This window comes from Lepisosteus platostomus, chromosome 9 (assembly GCF_059453375.1).
Source record: "Lepisosteus platostomus isolate fLepPlt1 chromosome 9, fLepPlt1.hap1, whole genome shotgun sequence".
Classification (NCBI taxonomy): domain Eukaryota; kingdom Metazoa; phylum Chordata; class Actinopteri; order Semionotiformes; family Lepisosteidae; genus Lepisosteus; species Lepisosteus platostomus.
Window position 1 is genome coordinate 31,978,956 of NC_142619.1, and position 15,672 is coordinate 31,994,627.

The 15,672-nt window shown below is 35.8% G+C and overlaps 1 protein-coding gene across 6 annotated transcripts in view; it reads left to right on the forward strand.

Moving 5' to 3' along the window:
* The first annotated feature begins 3,732 nt into the window (after positions 1-3,732).
* The window catches only part of LOC148654794 (uncharacterized), a 30,774-nt gene continuing 18,834 nt past the window's right edge, over positions 3,733-15,672 (forward strand). Inside the window, exons 1-11 of one of the 6 annotated variants that reach the window (XM_088644740.1) lie at positions 3,733-3,778; positions 5,202-5,336; positions 6,345-6,470; positions 8,277-8,441; positions 9,055-9,174; positions 10,278-10,461; positions 12,072-12,179; positions 13,263-13,451; positions 14,305-14,445; positions 14,621-14,755; positions 15,228-15,416. In XM_088644740.1, the coding sequence (XP_088500866.1) occupies positions 6,351-6,470; positions 8,277-8,441; positions 9,055-9,174; positions 10,278-10,461; positions 12,072-12,179; positions 13,263-13,451; positions 14,305-14,445; positions 14,621-14,755; positions 15,228-15,416 (1,351 nt within the window). In that variant the 5' untranslated portion in view covers positions 3,733-3,778; positions 5,202-5,336; positions 6,345-6,350. The other 5 variants (XR_015941152.1, XM_088644736.1, XM_088644737.1 and 2 more) reach the window with 5 other exon arrangements.

Below are 15,672 nucleotides of genomic sequence, written 5' to 3' on the forward strand. Positions count from 1 at the left end.
CGAATATTTGACCAAGGTAAGAAACAGCAAAAAGAAACAGACACTGAAGAAGTATAGGCTCAGTGACCACAACCTGGCCATAGAAACTGGGCAACACAGGCAGACCTGGCTGCCCAGAGAGGACAAGCTGTGCTCCCACTGCCAGCGGGGAGAAATTCAGAAATCTAATCCCAGAGTTCCCACACCTGCCAGAATCCCAACGGGTTCCAATCCTACTGGGAGAGGGAGGAGGGAACTCAATTGAACTGGCAGCCCAGTATGTGATCTCCTGTCACAGCCTGAGGAGCAGTGAGTCTGTCTCCCAATAATGCTCCATCTGTCTACAGTATATGTAAATATTTTATGATATGTCTTTGTTGTCTGTAATATGTCTGTAGATTTTATTTTACTTTTATTTTTTATTTTATTCATGTGAATTTCATTATTTTTATTTGCTTTGGCAACACTGATTGTACCCATCGGCCATGCTAATAAAGCACCTTGAATTGAATTGATAGCAAGAAAATGTGAGAGCGAAAGTTTGTCCAGAACGTCCTGAATAACACTGACAATAACTTTTAATTTTGTTTAATTTACATTTTTAATATCAGTGTAACTCTCTCTTCTGCCTGACTGATTTATTACATGATCATTAAATAAAATAAACCATAATACTGTCACAGTGACAAATTGGATGTTGGGCAACATGTTTCAGTGACTATATTGACTTTAGGTTTGTTTACAATGGCCAGTGTCTTTATCAGAGTTGGTTTATTTGTCCTTTCTTCTTTGCTCTCTGAGCTTTCCCTCTAATCAGCATCACATCAGGACTTCCAGGGGCAAACAGTAGGACAGTTGGCAGTCACAAAGATGGTTTGACACACTGTTTGCATAGATGCTCATTAATAACACAGTTCAAAGGAGACATACTGTAGGATTGTGGGACAGGTTTGACTAGGCCTGGGACCGAGAGTGGGCTCCAGAACAGAGGAAGAATGGATAATAATAATTAATAATTTTAGAATAATTGCTTATACTTATATAACATTTTTCTGGACACTCCACTCAAACCACTTTACAGGTAATGGGGACTCCCCTTTACCACCACCAATGTGCAGCACCCACCTGGATGATGCGATGGCAGCCATAGTGTGCCAGACCACTAACCACACATCAGCTATCAGTGGGGAGGAGAGCAGAGTGATAAAGCCAATTCATTAGATGGGGATTATTTAGAGGCCATGATTGATAACGGCCAATGGGAAATTTCAAGTTTCAAGTTCAAGTTTATTGTCATTATACTCATGCACAGGTATATGGTATAACAAAATGCTATTTAGCTACTGTAGCTCTCAGATGTTAAGCAGTGCAAAACACAAAACAAAAAACAACAACAATACAATTGTATAAGAAAAGAAAGACAGAGACAACAGCCAATGTGCAAAACAACAACAGGTAACAGGTAATGTGCAAAACAACATCACTTGTGCAAAATCATACTGTACATCAACAGAATGAAATAAAGGATAGAAAATTACGGGGAGTGAATGTCTTGACATGTGAGGTACTGTAGAGGTAGATTTCAATGTGTGTTTGGGTTTTGGTAAAGAGAGAAGCCACTGTGAGGGTTCCGATCATAGGTGAGAGAGGCTGGGAGTTTAAAAGTTTGATAGTGCTGGGGTAAAAACTGTCTTTGAGTCTGAATGCTCTGGTACCATTTTAAAGATGGTAGAGGGTCAAACAGCCTGTAGCTAATTTGACCAGGATGCCAGGGTAACACCCCTACTCTTTTTGAGAAACAACCTAGGATTTTTAATGACCAGAGAGTCAGAACCTCAGTTTAATATCTCATCTGAACACCCCCAGCTGGTCCCACTAATACCACTTCCAGCAGCAACCTTAGTTTTTCCCAAGAGGTCTCCCATCCAGGTACTGACCAGGCTCATATCTGCTTAGCTTCAATAATTTGCCAGTATTGAGTTACAGGGCGATACGGCTGCTGGCCAATACATGCATTGTAACACCTGGCACTCTTCAGTCACTTCATTAATTAGCCCCCAGTTGTTAGGTCTGCCTGCACCCAAGACATCACAAGTACACTTCCCCTGCTCATTCTGGAGCCCTGAACCATGGCCAGGAAGGTGATTTATAAGCCTCAGTCAGGGGAACTCCTGGGAACAGACTGCACCACTGGATATAGGAGAGGACTCGGACACGAGAGGGAGAGCAGAGAAAGTCTCATGCATAGTCTTCCTACCACCTACTATTACACAATATTGAACTGCAATACTGAATGTAGAAAACAGGGCTGATTGGAGTGTAAGGGACCATGTGTTTCGAAATGGCTGTGACTGAAATGAACATTTTGGACACCAAAGGGACTAGACCAGAGTTTCATATTTTTCTTCACTAGGGCAGAAAGAGGAACAGCGGGTTACCAGACAGAGTTGTTTCTGGAGAATGGCAATGCTGGACTGCTCTCTTGGGATATTGATTTTGGGTAACTGGGGTCAGTTGAGTTTTTGTCCCAAAATGTGTGTCCCTTGTGGATACTTTTTTGTGTGCTGGTTTATGATAATGTAAAATCCTGGGTTCGGTATAATGTTTCAGGCATTCATCTGAAGGACAACAGGGCTTTCACTGGCCGATCATCAAACTTTATTGATAAAAACAAAAAACAAAACTAGCCGACCAAGCCAGAAGAAGAAAAAGAATAAAGAATAACGGACACTGCGCGAGCCTGCATTCTCTCCTCAACCTTCCACACCACATTTTCCCCTGGGTCAGAGATTAAACAAAACTTTACTTGCACCAAACAAATTACCACACACTGAACACTGAACATAACCCAAATACAGCATGTCTCACAATAATATAAAGGTAACTGTTTGTAGCCTGGTAGCAAATAACAACTATAATTATGTGAGAGAACTGTCCTGTCTGGCCTGTGGGAGCACTGGAGGTTCTGTGAGACCCAGGTGGTGTCTCTTAAAGTAAGTGAATTCAATTATTGTACAGAAAATTATTGAATACTTATTATTACATCATTTTAAACGCAATCATTTGTTGCATTTTTACTGCCTCCCAGTAGGATATAAGTAAACACGGTCTCACCATCTCATCAAATCTCATCAAAAGTTTATTTGGTCATTATTTTAAATATTACCACCATTGATACGGTGAATACAGGCTAAATTAATATGCTCACACCTGAAGAAGGCTCCACGGCCGAAACGTTGGATTTTCTTTCTTCTTTTTTTCAGCATTGAATAAATAAATTAATATGTAGCTTAGGTAAACACGTTAACTAACCGCGAAGAAAAAGAAACGTGCGCGGCGAACAGTTGTCTTTTCGCAATACAACTCGGCATAGTTTTCAAATATTACATTCCTATCTAAACGTATCTAATATTTAGAGTAAAACAATATTCAAAGCATTTTAATCATTTATTGTACCTTATTAAACTACATCGGATGTACAGTATTACAAAAAAACTTTGGTGTACCTTATATCTGGTTCAAAATTATTATTGCTTATTGGATACTTCCCTATTTTTGTACCTTGTACTACCTATTTATTCATTACCGTACTGTGCTCTCGAATTAATATAGTTAGATTTCCTAAAACATAACTTAGAAATCTACACATAAAATTGCTGTAAAAAAACATTTCATTGATAATGTGGGATACTAATTTAAGTCCCTTTTGATGGTTTCTCTTATTTGTTGCGAATCTGAGACCGAAACTTACAGTAGATATTTACAGTGAACGGAAACCGGAACGAAATCACTATTTACAGTAAATTTTCTGAATGTCATTCTCTGACACACCAAATTGTTACATAAAAACATTGAACAGCAAGGAATTAAGTTTCGGTTTCTATTTAGGCGAATTTGTCAGCTTCGAGTGGAGAAAACAAAACTTAAATTACTTTTTAAGTATTTCAGACAACACCGTTGCAGTTGCTGTCTGTAAGTAACAGCTATCTGTAAACATGTCTACTGTAGACATATTAAACGACACTGAGTATATTAACTGGCTCAAATTAGGGGTCTGTCTAATGGAGATTAGACCTCTATTATCAGCTCTGATTGAAACTAGACTAGAAGACTTCCACCTAAAACTGAAAGAAGAACGGAATGATAAGAGATGTTCTTCGAGATGTTCTGTTGCAAAGGATCAGAAGGTAAAACTATTTCTCCGAAAGATAACTGGAATCGTTACAGGCACATTCCCTGTGAGCAGCAAAAACCTAAAAGAATCACCTTTCGTGATCTATTTTTTTCTTTTAATATTGTGCCTTAACAATTATGGAACTATGAACTTTGATTTGACTTATGATTGATTAATGATTGAGAGGCATTAAAACAAAACAAGTGCTATTGGTTTCCATACCCATTTGTTGCATTTTAATGTATCAATACATGTATATTTACAACTGGGACAATTAGAAGACTTGTTACAAAGCTAAAGTCTTATTTAGTGTCCACGAACAAGCTTTGTGGCATTTTTCTGCTACTGTATACTGTTTGTTCTATTGTGTCAGGAAGACCTGAAAACGAGAGAATCAGACACCAAACAAAGAAAAAACACACCATATTCTACAAAAAGATTGTTATATACATATCTCAAGTAAACGTATTTCTGTGATACTCAATCCCACTTTTGTCACACTGTGGCATTCATGTTACTCTTGGAAAGGTAACATACATACTAGTACAAACGCAATTTCATGGGTGTGTCATCCCTATTACTCCTTTCTGCCAGCTTGCGTGGCTGCTTTTCCTCAGCAATAGTCTTAAATCAGGCAGCTGCATATTCCTTTATGAGACAACTTTGACTGATGTATGTCTTATTATTCAAGAAGAAACAGAGACAATTGTACTAGCAGTTAAGACATACTGTATACAGTACACATAATCATTAGCCAGGCCATTACTGGGTACAGTCCACCTCAAGAGTACCACAGACATTTCATTCAGCTTTAGTTATCCGACTTTTTCTAACAAATGACTTGGTTTCCTCTAGTGTCCTGAGGACCGTTTTCTTCATGGTAATTTCTTCATTCTTTCAATCCATTCCTGTATTTCTTACATTCCACAATGATCTCTTCTTCTAGCATGTCACCCATGTACCTCACTATTAATATACAGTGTGATACCTGCAGTATGCTACAGGTATATTATTATTAATAATGAGTTATTGTTCTATTTTATTACAGCTTACACATCTATGTGAGATATGCAGAGAGTGGTCTACAGTGATCAAAAGTTACCACAAAAAGCCAAAGAGCTACATCTATTGGAATAACTGTAAGCCTTTCCGCTGGTGTGATGATGCCTTGGAGGTTGCCAAGGTGAGTTTCTATCCATCCTAACTGCTTCATCCAGTTCAGGGTCACTGGGCTGCCGGAGCCCTGGCTGGAGGCAGGGTACATCCTGGACAGGACGCCAGTCCATCACAGTTGAAAGCAATTTTATAATAATAATTTGATTAATGCTAGATATAAAGTTATTTGTCTTTGAACATCTACTTTTGTTATGCTTAAGAATATGCTATATTTAGTTTGCTTCACTGCTTTTCAGTGTGCAATTTCTTTTAAGAAACCATTGCACATTGAATTATCAAAAGAACACCTCCTGTATCATAACCTAAGTACTGCATATTTAAGTTGTATTAAATAGGTCAAGGCAGTACAGTATAATAAATACACGTGGTGCGCAATTAACTGAGTATCATTGGGGCTGGTAGGTTTTAGTCTGACAGTCGCTTAGTAAGAAACAATGAGACCAGCCACAAATAAGAACTTGTTTTATATTGTGGTATCCCGAGGGGTACAGTTCTGGTAAAGTGCTTTTGCGGTGTTGTAAATTATGTGTGTCTTAGAGGAGGATCATGTTCTAGTACTAGGGTACAATACTTGAGTGTGATGTTGCTGGCTGATGAGGTTACTTAAAACTGTGAGTCTTATGGCACCAGCTCTTACCGTGTAAAGCCAGTTCCTACTGGATGCTGCTTCTGGTAGGAACAGAACAAGAGAGAGGACCTTACTGCAGTAGCATGTACTGGTTACCACTGTTATACTGTGCTGGTTTCACTGCCTAGATACAGTAGGTGTCAACAAGCAATAGACAGTAAGGTGCTGTGATCTATTATCTTACTATACTGCATTGCCTGGTATACTATGTGTCTTAAGAAAGCAAGTACTGTGCTCAAAGAGTACGAAAGCTATCAATGTCTAAATACTAGAAGATATTTAATGTATTTCAGATTTTATATACTCAACAGATGAAACACAATCCATGCCTTCAATGAAATTAAAATATATTATACTGTATACAATAAAATATATATTTTCCCCTAGGCATACATGCCCAGTCGGCAGGAAGATAATAACCAAATGTCAGATTTTGATATCGCTGCACTTCTGGTTCTGATGAAGCAGTGTACACATTTTGAAAAATTAGTTCCTGAATCAGTCCTTGACAAGGTAAAGAATACTGCATGGAGATTATATTTTTAGTCTTTCTTTCTTCCAGCAAAATTATAATTAAACTATGAACAGCTAAGTAACACCAGGAGTGGAAATACTGAGCTTTGCTGTGTTGGCAAGATATCAGATGTTAGTGATATAACAATGTTTTATATTCAGCTGCACACATACAGCAAATATTGGTACTGAGTAACTTAACCAAGGTAACACATACATTTATGAAACAGAAAATCTTGATTTTTGATATTTATTATGGATATTTAAACAAATCACATCCAATACTTTTTTGGAAATAGTAAAGTCAGAGTCACTGGTTTGTGACAGTGTGGAACAGATAACAGGGACTCTGTTGTTATTATTACAACAAATGAACAAGGTTAATTTTACACTGAAAAACAGAAAGAAGAAACATAATGTCTTGGCTGTTGAACCTTCTTCAGGTGTCTGGTCAAAGGGAATGGTAACAATAAGATCAGCTTTGGTAGAGGGAGTAGATGATTTCTTGGGTTTATATTGTAGTTGAAAGTTTTGATTTCTGTTGTTGTCTGCAATGAGGAACTGGTAGAACTTGAGGGTTCTGATAAAGCAGGTAATAAGATGAATATGTTGTGGAGCTGCTTGTTGCAAAAAGTTATTTGCCTCTCCTATGTCAGTGTAAGGGTGGATCTGCTTTTTTAAGGGAAAGTTTAACAGAAAGCATTAGTTTTCTGAACAATTGTTGGAGAGATTTTTGAGTCTTGATCTCGGAAGTATCAGAATCAAAGGAAATGTGCTGAATTTCAGATGAAATCCTTTCAGGATGCCTTTGTTGTAAAAATGTCTGTAGAAGAATAGAAGGTGTTTGGAAAATCTCCTCTTAGAAAAAACAGATGTGAAGAGACATGCTGGTTTAATAAATGAGTAGGATAAGGTGCCCATGAAGGAAGAGAGATTTAATAGAAGGTATTAGAAGTTGCAACATCTTAAATAAATAATGATACATGCAAGTATTTACCTGCATTGCATCAGAGCTAAGGAATTATGCTACTTGTAATATAAAGATGTTTGAGTGGGAAGTTGTGTTAGCATACTTCTGTTTCAAAGAAACAAGCAAAGGTTAAATCCACACTAAAAAATAGAAAGGAGAAACACAACATTTTGTGTTTTGGCAGAAGACACCTAAAGAAAACAGCTGAGACATCGTGTTCCTTGTGGAACTGCTCCTTCATGGCCAATGATAGTTACAATAGGTGTCAGCTTTGTGATAGGTTCAGGGAAGTACCATCTTGTATTTCAGATGGTTTTCCCAGGTTCCACTCTATCACTCTGTCTATATCAACAGGCAACATTGCATTACAGAGGTGCAGCTCCATAAAGCCTATAGAGATATCAAGCCTGTATGACAGTTGCGATTTGGATAATAAAGTATTATACTAATAATACTTCCCTTGCCTATTTCAGTTTTTAAGTATTCACAATTCAAATTCAATTTCAGTTTTCAGTTTTAGAAATATTTGTATTTGCAAGTTCTTACGGTAAAAGGTGATTCATTCTTACACAGAGAAGTTCATTGCAGAAAATTTAAAATTCCTGATTAAAGAATAATTTGAGCTAATTTTACGTTACACACACAATTATTTTTATCATATAATTTAATTACACTTTGATATGTTATTTTTAATTAAATTTACCCTTTTAAATGAAGTATTGAATACATGTTTAATTTCAATGTTTCTCATGTTCTAAATAATGTATTATACTCACTGGACTGGACACTACTCTAAGAGTAAGTATAGACTGATATGGTTTTGATTTTCTTTTAAGATTCAGGACATAAGAAACACACTAATGCATTCACCAGACATGAAGATTTCCTCCACAGACGGTGAAGGTTTCTTCAAAGATATATTTATGTTTTTTGAAGCAATGAAGAGTACAGACCCTCTACTAGAAGAGACAGTGTGTGAAGTGGAAAACAACACCCATAAGGTATTATTATTGTTGCAAAGAGTAACAAAAAATCATTATTAGCTACCAGAAGATCATCATTTAACTACTTGCAACTAGAGCAAGTGATTGCATTACTTTTATCCTGGAGTCCTTGCATTGGCTTTCCATCATGTTTTGTGTCAACTTCAAAGTCCTCATGTTCGCCTATAAGGCTCTGAATGGCTTGGTACCTCATTACATGTAACATAACTTACCATCGCCCTACGCCCCACCTCACAACCTTCGTTTGTCTAATTCTGGTCCCTCAAGCCCGACATAAAATAAACATAAGTCTACATAATATAAATGACATAATATGTGCCGCAAAGATCTGAAATTCTATCCCTAAGGATATAAGAGAATCACCCTCCCTGAGTGTTTTCAAATCCAGAATCAAAACCTCCTTCTGTAGAAGGGCTTTTATTTAACTGGTTCTGTGTCTGCCCTTTTGTTTTCCAACTGTATTCCAAACCCAACAGTGGTATTCTGCTGTCTCCTCCCGTGTATTTTTTATAAAGTGCTTTGAGAAGCCACTTTTAAAGGTGCAAAATAAAACAACAATTCTTATCATTAATATTTCAGAGATACTGTTAAATATTTGTCATTCTATTAGATTTGCAGATCTCCTCTTAATATCAGTCTTCGGGAAGATCTTAAAAACAGAGAGATCGCTGTCTTTAAGGAAAACATACTAGCTCTTCACACAGGGGCTGACAAAGACTCTTTTCAGGAAGTAAGTATATTGTTTGCTCTTTTACTGATACATGAACAGGTTGAACAGGCTTCCTGGAGGAAGTGCTGTTCTGCTGTTTTAACTTCAGTTTCATAATTTAAAACACAAAGGCTGTACTGTGGAACCAGTTGTTTTAAAATCCAAAATTTGTTGAGAATGTATTAAATGTGGAAAGGATGGGTTCAGTGATAGCACATTAAGAGATAAATGAGTTAAATGAGAAATAATGTGATTTTATGTAAAAACAACTAATTCATTGGTAATGGAGTGCTAGATCTTGCAGTTTTCAGACATACTGTATTTGGATTATTTTATAATTACAAGCAAATTGGATTTTCTCAGTTTTAATATCATTTCTATCTGTAGATGTACTGTATAGTACTTGTTATTTCATCCGGTACACCATTGACGTAACTGTTTAGAATTTATAGCCTAGAAAGATAATACTATCAACTTTGTTTTAAAAATGTAAATGTCATGTTCATTAAGGTCAGTTCAGTCTTTGGAGTTGTTTTTGTGTCTTCAACACAACACAAACACCATCTGAAAAATTTTGAAAACCATACTGTCTAACATATTTAAACAAATCATCTTTCACTCTTTGTACAATAGTGGAAAATATGAAAAAATCAAAAGTGAAGAGATTTATGTTTCTAAAATGTAAAAACTGGTTTCTATATGCTTTGTAGTTGGCCTCTGAATCAGAAGTGTCCATTTTGTCTCCAAAGGCAAATATCAACATTGGTTTTGGAGATATTTGTTAAAGTTTTGTATATTTGTAGCTTTGTAGATCTCTTAATCTCCAGCTTCTCAAAAGCAAAGTTTCAACTTGTCCAATTGAGCAAATACTGTAATTAGTTCAATTATGTACTGTAGTAGTGTCATTACGGATTCAGCTGGAAGGAAAACCAAAAACCTTCTGGCCTTCCAGGAGATCTCTGCACTTAATTAATAACTTGTATTCATATTTTAACAGCAGATGTCTCTATTCTGGTATTTCATCAAAATAATAAAGTATAGACAGATGCAGAACAGCATGTGACAATAATTTAAAGAAAAGAAATACAGTATTAAGTCATTGAAAAGTTTCCATTCTTTTGTAGGTCAATCTCATCCTGCTGAGACGTCAAGAGTGGTGCATCCAGAATGGCAATCCCCAGGGGTTAGCTGAACTTTTAAACAAAGTTCGTGATGAGCTAAAAAAGGACTTTACAGAAATTAAACAGAAAGTGGACTGCATAGACCATAAACTTCAGAACATAGATGAAAGGGTTGCACAGCTGGAAGGTGAGAACTGGTCCTTTGTTTGAGCTTACTGAATTTGATACTGTAATATGCACAATTTTGAAACACTTATTAAAACATTTATTTCTGACAAATAGTACATAAAGCAAAACATAACGAGATTTGCAACTTTCTAATATTTTTGTTTTATGGAGGTAATAATTTTTTGTTTAAAGCTTTCCCTCAATTCACAGGAATTGTTTTAATATTGTTACAAATAGATGGTAAGAAAATAGAAAATTGAGCAGGAAAATCAATAATTAAAATAAATCATCTTAACCCCTGAAATTGTAAAAGATATGACAAAAATATACCCAAGCAGTTAGTATAGTAAGCACCATCTGAGTACTTTGTTTGTTTGGTTAAAGAGTAATGAATCAGAGGCAAACCTTTGATAAATAAATATTTATTGGTAATGACAATAACCCAAACTAAACAAAACACAACACAATATACAAAATTTAAGTTACTTTATTTACAGACAAGGCATCTTAGAAGCCCACATCCTAACCAACCACCACGTTCTTATTTCTCCAAAAACTAACAGAGGACATAGAACAACATTTAAACTACGCCCATCCCACTTGTCCTTATCCAACTAATTATATATATGCTTGTTATTTTTTTTTAACTGAAGCAAGTGGAGGTCTCTAACACAGACAATACAAGACTCACAATATTCCAAAATGGCAAAACATATCTATGTGTAAAGATGTACTGTATGCATCAGTTTTGTCTTTATTTGTTATTGTCTGCCTTCCTCTTTTATTCACAATTGCTGGTAATAAATCATGTGCTGACGATATATGGGTATGGGTCTTGGGATTCAGGTGAGTATATCTATTTCCTTGGTCTTGTGACTCAGTCATCACAGAACCATTAGATGTTTTATTCACTATGTTTGAATGAACATACCATTTTATCTATTCTTCTGTAAAGTACTGTATATGTTATTAAAATTGGATTAGAACTCAATCTTCTTAGTCTTCGTTTGTCTTTTCCATTATTTCTTAAGTAAGATTGAGCCCAAAAATGTTGAGTAAAAATTCTTTCTAGCCCCTTGTGACCATCAGTGGCAGAACAAAGCTAAAACAGCAAGAAATTTCAAAACTTCCTTTGCTCTCTCTGACCAATAAGGCTGTCAAGAGCAGTTTATGAATCAGAACATATTCAGAAACCGCAGACAAGTGTCACTCGCACACTATCAATGTTTGTGCTGATTCCCTTCCTAAACTGGGTCAGTGTGATGTGTGGAAGCTTGTCATCCAACAGCTTACCTATAAGGATCATTTGTAAGCTCTGTGATATTTACTATAATTTAAAATACACTCCTGTTTTTTTTTTTGCCTTGGGTGGTTTTCCATGCATTACTTTGATTTAAAAATAGAGCTCCTAATTGTGCAAACACAAGGTAACTAACTGTTCACATTTGACTTGTATGTATTACTTTCACTTCTATAAAGGCTTTGTAACTGTAAATACAGATAAAACAGGAGGTCCTATAGAAACGTGTTTAATTGTTGCCATATCATTAATTGCTGAAGTGTTGTGAATAATCAACTTCATTAACCAATATCTATTTCACTCCTCATTCTGTTCTCCATGTATTCCAGATCCACAAAATCCAAAAAAGCTGGTCATGTATAAGAATGATCTTATTTCACTAGCACAGAAGAAAAGATGGGAAACACCATTATTTTCAGAGGATATCAAAAATTATGGTAAGAGTCTATTTAAGCATTAATACTTGAATACTTTGCATCCATAATTTGCTGTGATATAAATTTCTATACCATCTTTAAAAATGCAACATATCTGGTACATACTGTAGTGTATTGAGATGTGAATTGTGATGTGAACTTGAAATATTAATAAGTGAATTGAGTACACTCAAAGGCTTCAAAGGATTGTCTCCAAAATGTACTTGAATTCCTATACTGACCTGACAGTGGCATGCCACATTTCGTTAGCATTATGCTGATGAGAAAAATCAGAGAGAATCAGGAAGCAAAAAGTTAACAGAAAGGAGTTTTCTGTATTTGTTAAAGGACAATTTGTATAATGTACTGAGATACTCAGGGACATTAACAGGTAACATATGTATCTTCTGGGAGCTTAGATTATAATTTTATATACTTTTCCCAGCATAGTTTTTTGTACATCTGCTTGTTATTGCATGATCTTATGAACATGACTTCCAACAAAGGATGGTTCAGGAGAAGTACCTTAAACAGAAATTAAGATTTTCTATTTCTCTGCTGAATCACACCAGAAAATGGTTGCCAACATGTTTGATCTGGGACAACAAATCTACTTGCACTTGTATAGAAAAAGAAAGTATTTGTATGCTTCCCAAGATTCCCAGAATGAAACAAATTTTAGAAGTTTCCTTTTTTTCTAAAATCCTCGATTAGTCCAAGCACAGGAAACGGTATGATCAGTCCAAAACACTGACAAAGCAGCAGTTCCCAGACCTGGTCCTGTCACACACCTGTCAGTTCTTATTCCTGCCATGTTGTCAGTTTCAGACAGTTTTTTTTTAAACCTACTAACTATTGTATTTTCTAATTAGAATCAAATCCCAAACTCTTGAGTCGAAAAAAAATATTGCAAATGTTACAATCAAGCGGCTAGTTAATTCAATTAAGGCTTCAATTAGGTAACTAAACTCTGCTGGAATGAAGACCTGCAGGACCAGGATTGGGAGCCCCTGATTTAAAGTGGAGATGCTGCAGTTAATGGAAATATTTACATATTAATCAGCTACTTCTGCTATTAACCCTGTGCTTGGATTTTATGTACAGGTTATGTTGGAAAGGTCAGAGTGAATGGAGTTGAATATAAGGGCGAGACTGTTTATCCATCAAAGGTGGACGCTCATCAAGAAGTGTCAAAAATAGCTCTTGAAGAATTGAAAAATGAATTAGAAAAACAAGAAAGATCTGTAATTCCCCATCCAAGACCTATGCTGAATCTACCCTCAGATGATAAAGGTACAGTTGAATGCATTACTAGATAACCGCATACAGTATCAATCGCAGCAGAAAAATCATTGCTGAAAAAAAGATAAGAATAGCAAATGTCAAAGGCAATTTAGTTGCAGAAGTAGCTATTTTTGCTTGAAATGTATTTTGGATTTCTACAGCTAGTGCAATAAATCCCAAATCACATTTGAACACACAATATTTATTGCTTTTCATGGGTATATGTATTATGACAGCCCATTAGCCATGTCAGAAGATCTTTAAAATAGGTAGGTCCTGGCCAACAGTCACACCAAACAGCTGTAAGTTTCAAAATATCCCTTAATTGAACAGGAAATATACACCACAACCAAACAGAAAAACAAAAGCCTGAGTTCCTTTTCCAGCTATTGACTAAAGTCTTCTTGAAGTCTCTCGCTGTCAAAGCTGACTTTTTTCTGTTTCCTGACTCAAAAAAGTCAAAATTCTTCCAAAAAAAGTCTCAGTGGCTCAATGATGAGTGACTCTGAGAGTCCTCACCATTTAAGCATTTCAAACCTGGTCCACAAAACTCACTAGTTCCTCCAGCCCATGGTCAGTCCTTCTCCTTCCTGTGAATAGTGCACAGGGAGTTTCTACCGTCTCACTTTCACCGACTCACACCAAGCCTCCGCTTCCCACTTTTAATCAGTCACCTGACCTGTGGTCTTCCTAAGTGGTCATGTGACTGAGAGCAGAAGTTCATTCCTCCAGAGGTATCTGTGGAATGTGCTCCTGACAGGGCTGTGCTCCCACTATATCCTGTATTTAAATGTGTGTGTAGTTCTAAAATATTGGAAATGGAAAAATTACATTATGACAGGTGTTTTTAAAATGTCTCCAGATGGAAAGAGATTCTCCTCAGAAGTGACTTGTGAGCTGAAGGGAACTTTTGTAAAATCTTCAGGGAGTACAGAGGAAGAAGCTATCCAATCATCTTACAGAAGAATTGGTTTGGCTCTCGGATTTTTAAATCCCAACTCAGGTATGTGCATTATAAGAGGACCCCCCCTTTTCAGTGCTCAAAGTTCCTTTGTATTCCCTTGTAATCAACTTTTATGTATTTTAATCTGTTTTCTGCAGGCTAAGCCACATTAATTTATTTCAGTTTTAAAAGAAAACTACAGCACTCTCGTGTATACCAAATTTTCATTTTTTAGATGTCTCTCAAGCTAAAAATATTGTTCAAGAAACTTCTAGATCAGATCTGGTGATTTCAGAAGACTCTACAAAGGAAGGAGATGTATATACCTGCAAACTAAAACTTAATGGAAATTGTCAATTCAAAGGGCAAGGTATTGTTTTTGACTTTTAATGTCTGAAAAGATTGTTATATCATTTATATCATGTAACTCTATGGCTCAAGTGAAGTGCACTGAACTTATGTATTTTTTTATCTAATATTCAATTGAATATTATGATGTATGGTTTATACTTTACATGTGTAAAGTATGTGTGCTCCATGTATGTGTGCTACATATTACACATGGAGTGATGGTGATCTGGTGTCATACTTAACTATATCTGTTTTTTATACTTTTATACACATTTTTGTTTTTATTATGTACTGTGCATCAGAATTGAATTTGCAGTGACTTTGCAATTAAAGATGGGACTTTAGGGACATTGCTTTATTTCATTGATTAATTAAATGCCCTAAAATCTATATTCCAAATGGACTGTGGGTATTTTACAAATGTTATTCCAAATTAAAAATGTTAACAAATGAAAACATAGCTGACACACTTTTGCATAACATTTTCACAGGGGATGATAAAAAGCAAGCGGAGAAAAATGCAGCAAAGAAAGCATTCATGGCTTTGGTTGCTATGAATCAAGTTCAAGAAGAGCAGTTGGATTTAACTGAAGACTCAAAATTAGACTATAAAGGAAAACTTCAGTCTTTCTTCCAAAAAAAAAAGCTTCCTTTGCCGAGCTATGACACCAAGGAGTCAGGTATGTTATTTGCAAAATGACAAGACAATAAGGCCTTAAAATTTCCTGCTTTTCTATTGTCTTATTTTAATATAGAGAACAGACCTTCATGCCAATGCTAATTACAAAATCACTTTCACTTTTAAAAAAACACCACATTTTAAATATCCGTTATAGCATTTTGATTATAAAGGTGAACTGGTTTGTTAGTTTTCTTCTATATACTGTAAATTACAGCATTATCAATTCTGTATATTATAAAAACATTGAACTGAGA